At 60.8% G+C, this 12132-nt stretch overlaps 1 protein-coding gene across 1 annotated transcript in view; it reads right to left on the bottom strand.

The window, feature by feature from the left end:
- The window catches only part of Timp2 (TIMP metallopeptidase inhibitor 2), a 41577-nt gene extending 31264 nt beyond the window's left edge, over positions 1–10313 (bottom strand). Inside the window, exon 1 of the mRNA XM_046446662.2 lies at positions 9949–10313. Coding sequence (XP_046302618.1) covers positions 9949–10078 — 130 coding nt within the window. The 5' untranslated portion in view covers positions 10079–10313. The remainder of the gene's footprint in view (positions 1–9948) is intronic.
- Between the last annotated feature and the right edge of the window lie 1819 nt (positions 10314–12132).

The raw sequence follows: 12132 nt of genomic DNA on the forward strand, positions 1-12132 counted from the left end.
CAGGGGAGAATCTGAGTCCCAGCCAGGCCCTAATCCTGGGGGCCTGTGACTCTGTGGGTTTCACCATCTCCCCAGTGTCCCCCAGGACTGGGCAGCTCTGGAGGTGAGCTGGGCAAGCGGCCTCCTCCACCAGCCTCACACTGGCAGACCCCAAGGTGGACTGACCTCTACACACATGGTCCAGACACGAGCTCGCAGAGGGACCTCTTATGGCAGATCCAACTGGCGCCTCACTAAACATAAGGACAGTGTCCATCATCCACTTGCCGACTGAGCACCCCCGAGCTCAGCACCCTCACAGCGGCTCCAGCTGCATCCTGACACTGTCCATTCCTCCAAAACCCACAGTCAGCCCAGCCCCATCCCCGTCCCTGTCCCCGTCCCATCCCGACAGCTCCCCTGCCCAGCCTGCCCCCATCAAACCGTCGGGGGAGCTCCCCGGAGCGTGGGGACTTCCAGATGGGCCTTCTGGACCTGTGGCCTGCAGCTTCCTCCTACTGGCCCTTTTCCCACAACCTCCTCAAACAGCCGGGCATAGAAAAGTCCACCCTCACACCAGATAAGGGGGCAGACACAAGGAGAACCTGTACCCCAGGTGGTCTGCAGGGATCTCGGGGGCCCACTGACCTCCTCCCTCTCCAGCAGCCCAGCAGCCCCCCCTGGCTGGCTACAGCAGGCTGTGGCCATGGGAACGGCAGAGCTGCTGGGCTGTGACATCACTGCAGGGGTGAGGTTGGGGACAGCGACAGGCCAGCCAGACACACAGGTGAGAGCACCAGCAGCTGGGGTGATGGGGGCCGTGTGGAGGGAGGGTCTGGTGGGGGGCGCTTGCCCAGCCTGGCGCCACCCCGCCCTGCTCGGAGTCTGGCTCTTCCCTGAGCTTCTAGGACATTCAGGAAGCCTGCTTCAAGGTCGGGGCTCCGACAGGGCCTCCCACCCCTTCTCCTGTGGGGACAGCGTCTGGCGGAGGGGAAACGAGCTTCTGCTTCCCAACTGCTCCAGCCCGCCACTGCAGAGCCCCAGTCCAACTGGGGGGAGGACTCTTTCCCGTCCCCTCCGTCCTCCACCTTCCCCCCACAGAACAAGACACCAAGCATGCTCCACCTTGCTCTAGGGCTGGGGCACCCTCTGCAAACCTGACCATGGAGAAATCTAGTTTGGGGAACATGGCTTCGGTCCCAAGAGGCAAAGCAACCAATTCTTGGGGCTTGTTCTTGGGTGAGGGGGAAGTGAACGGCTGGATTTGGCCACAGTGAGAGCATCTCAGGATTCAGTCTCAGGAGAGCTGAGCCCGGGGCCAGAGGCTCTGTCTGAGCTGGGCAGGCCCCGGGAGAGGTCCCTGGCCCTTGAGCCAGGGCAGTGAGGCTCTTCTCCCCACGAGAAAGTTCTCCACCGAACTCCACCCACCCGTTTCTTTGGTCCCTCTTCTCAGCCCTTATGATGCGAATTTTCTCCGTCAACTGACTGGGCTAAGGGCTGCCCAGATAGCTGGCCAACAGGATTTCTGGGTGTGTGGGAAGGGTATTCTGGAAGAGAGCCACCTTGGAATCCATGGACTGCCTGACCCAACCCAGCACGGGCAGCCATCGTCCCATCTGTCCAGGGCCGGGACAGAACCGAGGGGCAGATGGGAGGAAAATTCTCTCCCTGCTTGAGCTGTGACATCCAGGCTCTCAGGCCTTTGGACTCAGAATGAATCACACCACCAGCCCCCCCCGCCCCCGCCCCCAGAGTTCTGCTGCTTGCAGACGGCAGATTGTGGGAATCTCAGCTCCGTAATCGTGAGAGCCAAGGCCCATAATAAATTCCGTCGTCTGTGCATCTATATTTCCCATTGGTCCTGCTTTCTGGAGAACCCTGATGACTGAAGATACCAAGTCTGGGGTCCAATTCTCCTTCCTCTTCCTCTCGACACTCACCATTCAGCAAGAGAAAGTTCTGGAGAGGAGGGACATAGCAGGGTGGCTCAAAGCCACAGCACGCAGGGCTTTGACGGCAGCTCTGTCAGAACGTCCAACACCACTTCTAGTGGTGCCTCCAGGTCTGCTCTGAGGTTAGGACATGTCTGCCAAGCCAGGGCCCTCGAGTCCCTGGTCCTAGAACACAGCCCATGCCTGGATTAGGCCACTCTGCTAAACGCTGCGCGTGGAATCGGCCTAAACCAGCCAGGCCTGGAGCTCTGTCTATACCTCTGTTGACGGCGGTGAGACCCACACTGCAGCAAATTCGAGTTCATCACAGCACAATTAGAAAACCTGCATTTGCCAAAGGCCGTCTGAGCCTCTCAGGCGTCCACGCTTCTTATAGTTCCACTTAGAAACCTACACACTTGTCACGGGCAGAGCGTCCACTACTGTAGCCTGCCCAGCCACGGCCCCGCTGCTTCATGTCCAGGGGCTCTGGCACCCCCTGAGAAAGGTGAGCTGGGAAGACAACCTTGTAACTAGAGGCTCAACGGTGAAAAGTCCCCAGATACGGGGTTGCCAGACACAGGAAGTCTCATTTCCACAGCCCTTGACGGCTGCCGACCCGCCCCTCCGAGGCTCCAAAGCTCACGTTAAGGGCTGGGCGGGGGCTCAGTGGCAGAGCGCTTGCCTAGCACGTGAAGGCACTGAGTTCCATCCTCAGCACCACGTAAAAATGAGTAAATAAAATAAAGGTGTAAAAATGTTTTTTAAAAAAGTGCTCACGTTCAGATGCCCCCACGTCAAGGACAACAGCCTCCTGGCCAACAGAGCTCTAAGGGGTGGACCCATCCTGTTTGAGAGCCTCGAGCCAGGATCCATCTCCTAGGACTCTGGCATCTTGCTCGGCTGGTGACCTTAGGCAAGTCATGGCTTCCCCCTGTCCAAACCCGAGCCGCCCTCCGGCCTCCCCCCCAGAGACCTCGGGACAAGGGAAGAGCCGGGAGGTGCCCCTGCACTGAAGGCCCAGCACCTGGACTTCTCAGCTGTCGCCTGGCTGCCTGGCCCCTGCCTTCCAGAACTGGTGCAGAGAGCAGAGACCACCCTAGGGTCGTTCCTTCGCTCCCGCCCTGGAGTCCACTGGGCCATGGGGACAAGATGTCACAGCCAGGCTTTGCACCCTTCGCTCCCCGTCAGAAGCCACGGAGCAGGTGCAACCTGAGAAGAGCAGCCCTGCTCTCGCAGACAGGGAAACAGGCTCCAAGAGGCACCAAGTTGGGACAGAACCCTCCCTGTCGGGCCCAGAGCCCAGCCGTTTCCCCAACACCCCTCCTTCGCCTTTTTTCTCTAAAATGTCCACTTCTGCAGTGAAGAACCGGCTGTCAAAGTGTGTCCGCAGCAGAGAGCAAGCTTTCCCCTCGAAGCCCACCCACCTCCCCTGAGCCCAGAACAGGTGGGCGAATCCACAGCATCTCCAAGGTCAGTTTAGAGAATGACCCAGGTGTCCCCTCCTCTCCAGGTATCCTGCTTGCCTCTAGAACAGGGAGCAGGAAGTGGTGAGGGGTGTACCAGCCTACGGCCCAGGAAGCCCACACCTGTGCAGCCTGCCCTTGGTGACAGGGTCTGAAAGCATTTCTGTAGGGGCCACACAGCCAGCTTCGTCTGCGAGGCTCCAGCACCCCGGCCCCCCTGCCCAACTCCACTCTTGCAGGCAAAACACAGCCAGAGACCAGGCATGTCCAATGGGTACAGCTGTGTTCCAGTAAGACTTGATCCACCACAGCAGGTGCCAGGGCTGTGCGCACAGTGCGCCAAACTCTGAAAGGAGCCAGCAAGGGTTCGCAGGCCGACTGCCCTGCATGGGACCCCGTCACACCAACCTGGGTGCAGTACACACTGCTGAGGCGGGGAACTCGGGCTGCCGGGCCCTTCCTGGGTCAGCCCTTGCACCCCTGGCCATCCCGGGAAGCCCTCCTCTCTGCATGTGCATTCCAAATGCCTTTACCTGGGGGGCTGGGGACCGTGCTGGGAACTGACCCAGGGCCTTGTTCATGCTAAGCCCTGGCACTACCGCTGAGCCACACCCCAGCCCGCACGGCCTTTGACTTTAATTATACCACAACACGCGCTGATTGCAGAGGCTTTAGAAAATGCATTTAGACAGAAGATCTTTAAAGATCACCCTGATCTCCCCGCAGCCCAGGATTCTGGGGCCCTCCTCCAGGCTACGTCCCCACACAGGCGCTTGGCGTCTGCACCCTTGTTTGCTCAGGTTTCAGGGCAGCAGCAACCTCGAGTTTCTCCACCGAGTGTTGGATCAATTAACCTTGTTAAAATGGACACCAGGGCGTTGCGGTTTCTGAAAATGCACACTGCACTTGACAACACTGACACGGCGACACCGGGACACCCCGACACCGGGACACCGCGACACCAGGACACTGAGACACCGGGACACCGCGTCTGCGGACTGGTGCGCCCGGGCTACTTCCCAGGTCACAGACACACAGATCTGTGGTGCCATTGCAAACGCCTGCCCACTGTTCCCTGTAAGAACCAACAGCGGGCTGGCAGCCCACCGGCCACACCGGAGTCCAGCAGCCTCTGCCTCCCTCCTCACAGCCTCTTGTTCAACGACCCTCTTCTGTCCAGTTGCTTCTAGCCTCGAGGCCCTGAGCAAGTGCCTTGCTGAGCCTGGGCTCAGCCTGGACGTCTGTAAAATGGGATGACAACAGAGGAGGTGACGCGTGAGTGCCAGGGACGTGTGGGACGTGGCTCCCTCTAGCACTTGGCACTCGGTGCCACCACCACTGTCGCTGCTCTTAACTCCATTGTCACCTCCCTCTCCTGTCACAGACTCGTCCTGACCAGCCTCCTGGCCCCTGGAGGCACCAGAGCAGACTCAGCTCCCCACCTGTGGGACAACACGTCCCGCCCCCCGCCCCGGTCCCCAGCCCCAGCTGGGAGGTCCCCTGAATGCAGGGACAAGTCCAGCTCAGCATCAGGCGCAGGAAGAGCTGATCCCACGCCCCCCTGGACAGACCACAGCAAGGCTCGGGCCCTGGGAGCCCACCTTCATCCATGACCCTAGGGGGCCTGATTCCTGCCTCCACTTCAGAGATGGAGACGTGGAGGCCAGGCCCCTTGTCCCACGTCCCTCTGCTGGACCAGGTCACGGGCCAGGACTTGGTGTGCAGAGCCAGCCTCCGACTACGCTTTGCTGCCAAGGCCAGTGCCCTGTCCCCGCTGGCTCTCCCCCTCCACGTGGTACCTCCCCCATTCTCTCACGGCCCCTCCCCCATTTCCCACTGTCTGCTGAAGCGCTGGCAGCTCCTGCCCAGACCCCACCCTGCCTGACCAGCCGACCAGGAGGGGACACTGGCCCTGAGCACCACGGGGCCTCCCGCTGGGTGCACCCCTGAGCCCCAGGCCCCCGGGTCGAGGCCCATCTCCATCTCCCAGGCCTTCCTGGGTGCAGCTGCAGGTGCCGCCCTGCTCCCCGATAGTGCTCTTGCCCTGGCGCCTGGCCCTCCTGCCCGCCACCCTGGGTAACAGCTCTCAGGAAGTGGGAAGCAGCCACCCCTCCAGCCTTGCTGCTGCTCCCGGGCTCGAGGCTGACCATGCTCCCGTCCACTCGCCCACTCTCCACTCCACGCCCTCGGCTCCAGTCCATTGGCCCCACCTGACCCCAGCCCACCAGGCCCTGTCTTTGCTGGGCATGTCCCTCTGCCTGCAGGTCCCCTTGCCTTGGACGCGGTCTGCCCTTCAGGCTGGCCCTGAGGGGCAACGGGGAGACAGCCCAAGGTCCGCTCTCCCGCCCTCCCTTCCAGGAGACAGGAGCGGGCACTGACTCACTGCTCCAGAATCGGAAGCACCTGCCACAGGACTCTGTGTGTAGTTGGCCCCAGAAGGCAGCCAAGCAATCACCACACAAAACGAGACTCTCCTACATAAGAAGAAGGAGGTCCCTGAGGCAGTCACCCAGGCCCACCCTTCCTGTAGGGTGTGTGTCCTCCCACCCCAGGGTGCCGCCACCTCCCACCAAGGTGTGAGTTGAAAGGGCAGCTGCTGCCCACCCAGGGCTCCTTCCCCAGGAACTGCGCCCACGTGGAAGACGACAAACAGAAGCTTCCAGATCTTTGGGAGCCCAGGCTGAGCCGGTGGGGGGACCTGGGACATGTAGGGGACGCATCATCCAGGGCAAGTGCCAGTCATCCTGCAGGGAGGGAGGAGACGTGGGTCCTGACCTCCTGCCGCTGCCAGGCTGCCTGCCGGCCTCCTCCTCCCTCATCTCCTCCCCTGCGCTTTCTTCCTCCTGCTGCACTTTCTCCTGGAACCTTCCGGCTTCCTGGGGTCCCTGTTGCACATCTCTCAGCTATTTCTGACCCCAAGAGCCCCCCACCTCCGCCTGGGGCCTGGCCTCAGGGTTCCTCGTCAGGACTGGGTGAGGCGACGAGCAGAGGTGGGGAGCAGACAGCGGTAACCAAGCCCACCCACAGCTCGGACAGGCGCCCTGCCCGAGCTGTCCCAGGCGGGAGGAGCGCCAGTGGGGAGGGTGGCCTTCCACACCTGCTCCACCCCAGGCCCCTGCACACCTCGCCTCCTTGGCTCCAGAGACTCAGGCCCCAGTCGCTGCCTTGGCAGAAGGCCTCCGTCCCCGCAGGGGACACACAACGCAAGAGACACCCACAGTATCCAAAGAGCAGCCCCATCCGCGGAAGGCCTGGCTCCGCTGAGACCAGATGCCCCCTCGCTTTCCACAAGTGAGGGTGGGACACAGTCATTGTCAAGGGCTTGCTGTGAGTTTTCTGGGGTGGCCACACCTACCTGTCTGGTCCTATCACTGCACACACCGGACCCCCCCCCAGACCCATAGAAAGTCAGGATGCCCTCGGCCCGTGTGCCCTGGACCCAGCATATGGCCATTTGGCCTTGACTGCAGCCCATCTCCAGCTGTGACTGTAGACCGTCAGAGGCTTGAGGAGGCAGTTTCTGGAGCTGGGAGCAGCCAGCGGAAGAGGGTGCAGTCAGGGAGCAAGATGGCTTTGGGCATCGCCTCTCAGCTGGAGGGAGAATTCTATTCTCTAGGTCCAAATAGCTCCTGGATTTACTCTTGACACCAAAAATCAGCAGAGGCATCCAGGGTCTGCTGGCTCAGCAGCTCCAGCCTCCCCCCGAGTGGCTAGAGTTACGGTCGCCGCACAGGCCTGCAGCAGGTGGCGAAGGATGCGCTAGAGGACAGGGAATCAGGCCGGAGCCTGCGCAGCACTGCTATGGAGACACAAAGCCTCCTGTTTGTCTTGACCTTCCTGGAAAGGACAGGGACTGAGGGTCCTCCAGGAGCAGGCCAGATGGTCTCTTCCTGAATGTCATGACCTCATAGAGAAGTCCCTTTGCTGACCACACTTCCAGTCCTCTCCTTGCCAGAGAGACACCTCCCAGAAATTCTTCTGCAGCAGAGAGCATTCTGTTTCTTAAACCAAGTGTCTCGTGTTGACCCCAGGCTGGTTAGCAAGGCTGCAGCCAGCCAGGAGTGAGAGGAGCCAGCCTGTCTCCAGAAACGTTGGCCTTCATCAGCTCCCAACGTGCACCCTGCGGTCAGAGTCCTGGTTGCACAAACTCTCCCGAGGGGTGCTTCTTCTTCTTCTTCTTTTTTGTACCAGGGATTGAACCCAGGGGTGCCTAACCACTGAGCCACATCCCCAGCCCTCCCCATTTTATTTTTTTAATGTTTTAAGACTGAGTCTAGCTAAGTTGCTGAGGCTGACTTTGAGTTTTTGATCCTCCTACCTTAGCCTCCCAAGCCACTGGGATTACAGGCATGTGCCACCGTGCCCAGCTGCCTGGGGGGCTTTTTAAACTACAAAAGTGGAAGTCTGAACCAGGCCCTTTGTGTCTACAAAGAGATCCCAGCAGAGTAATCTTTAGATGCCCCCCAGGTAATCCTATTCCCAGGATGAGGAACTACCACTGCTGAGCAAGTCACCAACCCGTGCCCCTCAAAGGAAAATCCTAGAGGACAGCCACTATGGACCAGCAGGGCTTACCCAGGGCCCTACCCTGGGGTGTCCTCCACTTTTTATCCCAGGTTGGATAAGCAAGGAGGACAGCCTGGGGCACTGGGTTTAGTAGGGCCCTCCACCCAATGGCTGCTGTCCTTACCGGAGGGAGATTTGGAGCCAGACACATACCCAGGGGAGAGGGCAGTGTGAAGACAGAGGCAGAGCTTGGCGGGATGTGTCTGTAGCCACAAAATACCAAGGACTGCCAGGAGCCACCCAAAGCTAGGAGAGACCTGGAATAGGAGCCCCCAGAGGGACACCCCCTGCCAACATCTGCGTTTCAGGCCTCTGGCCTCCTGAACATGGCAAATAAATCCCCGTGTTTTAAGTCCCCCAGTTGTGGTCCTTTTTTACAGTGGCCACAGGAGCCAGACAGGCTGGGCTTTGCAGTGTGACTGGGCCTCAGTACTGGGACAGGGTTACAAGTTGGGGCTTTATGATGATTCCATGCAACAATTTGACACCAATGCCAGGGAATCTAGGCAGGAGAGGGCCTCGAGGTACAAGCAAGAGCCCTGGTCCAAACCAAAGCAAAAGCAGTGCCCGGCGCAGTGGCTGCCTTCACCAGCTGGGCAAGGACAGAAGTGGCTGCCCGGAAATTCTCCCCACGCGGCCGGGGCATGGAGGGCGGTCCCTAGCTCAGCTGCTTCTTGCTCAAGCCCCAGGTCCTACAGGCCAGTTTCCTTCTGGGCCCCACGACTTGATCAGAAATGCAGCCTAGCTCAGGACAGGCCTGCACTTCAGGGACACCCCCAAGGAAGCCCACCCTGGTGCCCTTGTGGGGAGGAGCCTCTCTTCACCCCCAAATCCTGCTGCACAACAAAGTCAAACTGGAGAAGAGGCCCATTGCCCCCACACCAGGTTTTGTGGAGGGTACGCTGCAAGCCCTCACCACGCCCTGCACCAGGTGGCTCAGCCACGTGGTCCCACAGACAGGAGCTGCTGAAAACTCCCAGGCTGGGCAGGCCAACTGGGGTGGGGACAGGAGCCACAGAGTGGGCATGGAGAGGGCATTGCTGGCACCAGGAGATGACAAGCACTGGCCTCAGTCAGGGCAGGTGAGAGGTGCCCAGCTTCACAGCAAGGGCACAGGGCACTTGACTAGGAGCAAAATTCAAAGGAAAGGCAGAGGGGCTTCGAGGCCCAGAGCCCTGCACCTGAACATGCCTAGCACCAGGCCTGGAGGGGTCAGCAAGTTCAGCCTGGGTGGCACCGCCTGCGGCACTCGCCCACTTGTCTCCTGCTCCTCTGTGGATCAGACCACTTTGCCCCTCCTGCTCGCCAGCCCCACCTTTGGAGGCAAGGAGTCCCCAGGGTGATGGAGATTTGCTGCACAAATCCCAGTGCCCCTCCAGTCACCAAAGCCTTCAGTTTTTGTGGACATCCTGAAAAAAGTCACCCACACACAAAAAAAAACACTCAGGGTCCCGGTCCCTGCCAGGTCCTGTTGGTGGGGCCTCCTGGCCAGGGCACCCAGCAAGGAGCCAGGTCTATGTCTTTCTCGCCTTCCCCCTCAAGCTTGTGGAACCTACCCCGCTGCATGAGGGGCTTCCATCCTGCCCCCTGCTTAATGTCTGAGCCCCCAAAAGGGGCTGGTGGGAGGAGCCCCCGCAGGGAATCCCGTCCCCACCCAGTCCGGAGCCCAGGGAAGCCCAGCTCGCATCTCACCTGTGCAAGTTTCTTCCCGGGGTCCCCAGACCTCCAGTCACCCCCACCGCCGTCGTGTCCCCCGCCCCCAGCGCTGGCATCCCAGGGCGGCCGCCTGCCAAAACCCAAGCCCAAGCCTTCCCTGGCTCCCTTTTCTGGGGCTGGAGCTGCTGCGGAATTTCGATGGAATTTTGAGGTCGTGAAGCATCTCGGCAAAGAGAGGGAAAGAAAGGGCGAGACGGGAGGGGGAGAAAGTGCGCCCGGGGCGTCCACTTGCGGGACTCTCGAGGGAGCGGGCGGGCTGCGGGCGCGCGGGCGGGGGTCGCGCCGCTTACCTACGTCTGCGTTGCAGAACGCCTGTTGCGGGTGCACGGGGGAGCAGCTGCAGGCGTCGGCCGGGCGCAGCAGCGTCGCCAGCAGCAGGAGGCCGAGCGCCAGCCGCAGGCTGTGGGCCGCGGCGCCCATGGCGGGCCGGGGTCGGCGGGCCGGCGCCCCGGCGGTGGCTGCTCTCGGCGGCGGGCTGGGGGCCGGGCGGGGCCGGCGCACCCTGCTCACCTGCCCGTGCGCCCGCGCAAACTTTCTCTGCTCTTTGTCTCGGGCGGCGCGGGCCGGGCGCGGGGGCAGCGGGCGCGCGGAGAAGAAAGCGGGGCGGCGGCGGCGGCGGCCCGGCTCGGCTCCCCGACTGCCTTCTATGGATGTGTTTGCTGCGGGCTCGGCCCGAGCCGGGCGTTTTATTGCGCTCCGAGGATCCTCTGCTCCTCCTCTCGGTGGCTGGCGGCCAGTGCAGGCCGGCGCTCCCAGCACCCCTCCTCCCGCGCCTCCCGCGCCTCCCGCGCCTCCCCGGCCCTCCCCAGAGCCCCGGCTTTGTTGTGCCCAGCCTGGCACGGCGGGCCTCCCGCACCACCCGCCCCGCGCCCTGACCCGGCGCTGCGCACCTGGCACCCACCGCCTGGGCCGCACCGCGCGGCCCCCCTGCAGCCCCCGCCCCCCAAATGGCCGGATTCGCGGTGTGTGGTGGGCCCTGTCCAGGACTTGAGACTCAGACCTGTCCCTCGAGGGCCCCAGCAACCCACCGCCCACCCTTCCCCTCCAGCCTGGCTCTCAGGTCTACACTGCCTTATCTCCTTCCCCCTGGGCAGACTGTAGCCACTGACTGAGCAAAGGGATGTGTCCTTTGGAGAGAGGGCCTTTCCCCATCATCCCTTCCCCCTGGGCTCCTGGTTTTGGTGAACTCCGGGGGGATTATTTTTTTCAAATGGAGGCCTTAGAATTTTCAGTGTGCCTAGCCAGTTGTTGGAGGGAGTGAGGGGTGGGGTTACTGTGGACCAAACAGGATTTCAACTGGCCATATTTCAGACCAGCCAACAAGAGAGAAGGGAGGGCCGGAGAGCCCAGGAGCTAGCAGGATCTGTGAGCCTCTGCTCGGAGTTCCCGCCCTTCGCCCACATCTGAAGGACTTTCCCCAAACAGTTCTGTGTTCCAGGAAGGGCCAAGGACTTAAAGGTGTGGAGGAGGAGAGGACAGAGGGGATGGTGGCTGGCCCCTGTCTACCTGTCAGTGAGCCTGGCCTGCACACAGGTTTGCAACCCAGCTAGGGGGACAGAAGCCCAGGAAACGGACACTGTTAGAAAACAGCAGTTGCTGGCTAGACCCCGAGGTGCTAGAAAACGCTGCAGGCATGGAAAAGCAGCTCCTGTGGCTTCCCTGGGCTTTCAGACAGGCAACTTGGAAAAGCTAAAAAGGCAGAGTCATTATTTTTAGCACCCTGACAAATCTAAAGTCACTTTTGGCTTTTGTTAACCTAAAATAGAGTTGCGCTGTTGGTGAAATGGTGTTTGATGCTAACTTTTTGGGAAGTTGTTGCAAGTTGTCTGCCTGTAACCTCTTCATTTTCCTTTCATTCTTTTTTTGTTACGATTGGAGAAAACGCTGTTGAACTTCACAGAGCCCAGACCCCTGTCCATTTAGGAGACAGACCGGTGGCTCATACGGTGTATGTTAAGGTGATGAGCACCTTGGTGGCAGGGTAGATGGTGTCCCAGAAAGGAGCAGGGCCCATGCACGTTGCTCAGAGAGGCCTGAAGTGCACCCTCCCCTAGAGGCTGGCCACCACCCTCACCTGGACTGTGGGTTTCCCTCCCCGGGGCCTCCCCACCTGCACACAATCAGGCTAGCCTTTCTCCCCACTCCTCTCCCCAAACCTTTTCTTGACCCCAGTTCTGCTAGCAGAGTACCCCCTTCCTCTGCTGCCCTCCCGAGTTGTCTTCTCCAAATAGCATCTACACCCCGAGTTTCCTGTTCTTTGCCTCCCTCACCCAGTCTGTTCTCCCCTCTTCCCTGCCTGTCTTCTTCTGCTCCATCCTCAAATAATTTGAGCATCCATTGTACCCTGGACACTGTCCCAAGAGCAGGACACTCCAAAGTCTATGGTTCTGGAAGAGCAGGTGGAAAGACCCCAAGGCCCTGAGGCAGGACTGTCCTGCCTTGGTGGAGGCTAGCCATGTGGCCTCGGCAAGGGA

This window comes from Marmota monax, unplaced genomic scaffold (genome assembly GCF_021218885.2).
Source record: "Marmota monax isolate L192 unplaced genomic scaffold, Marmota_monax_Labrador192_F-V1.1 WCK01_AAM20220418_F8-fsc00353, whole genome shotgun sequence".
Classification (NCBI taxonomy): domain Eukaryota; kingdom Metazoa; phylum Chordata; class Mammalia; order Rodentia; family Sciuridae; genus Marmota; species Marmota monax.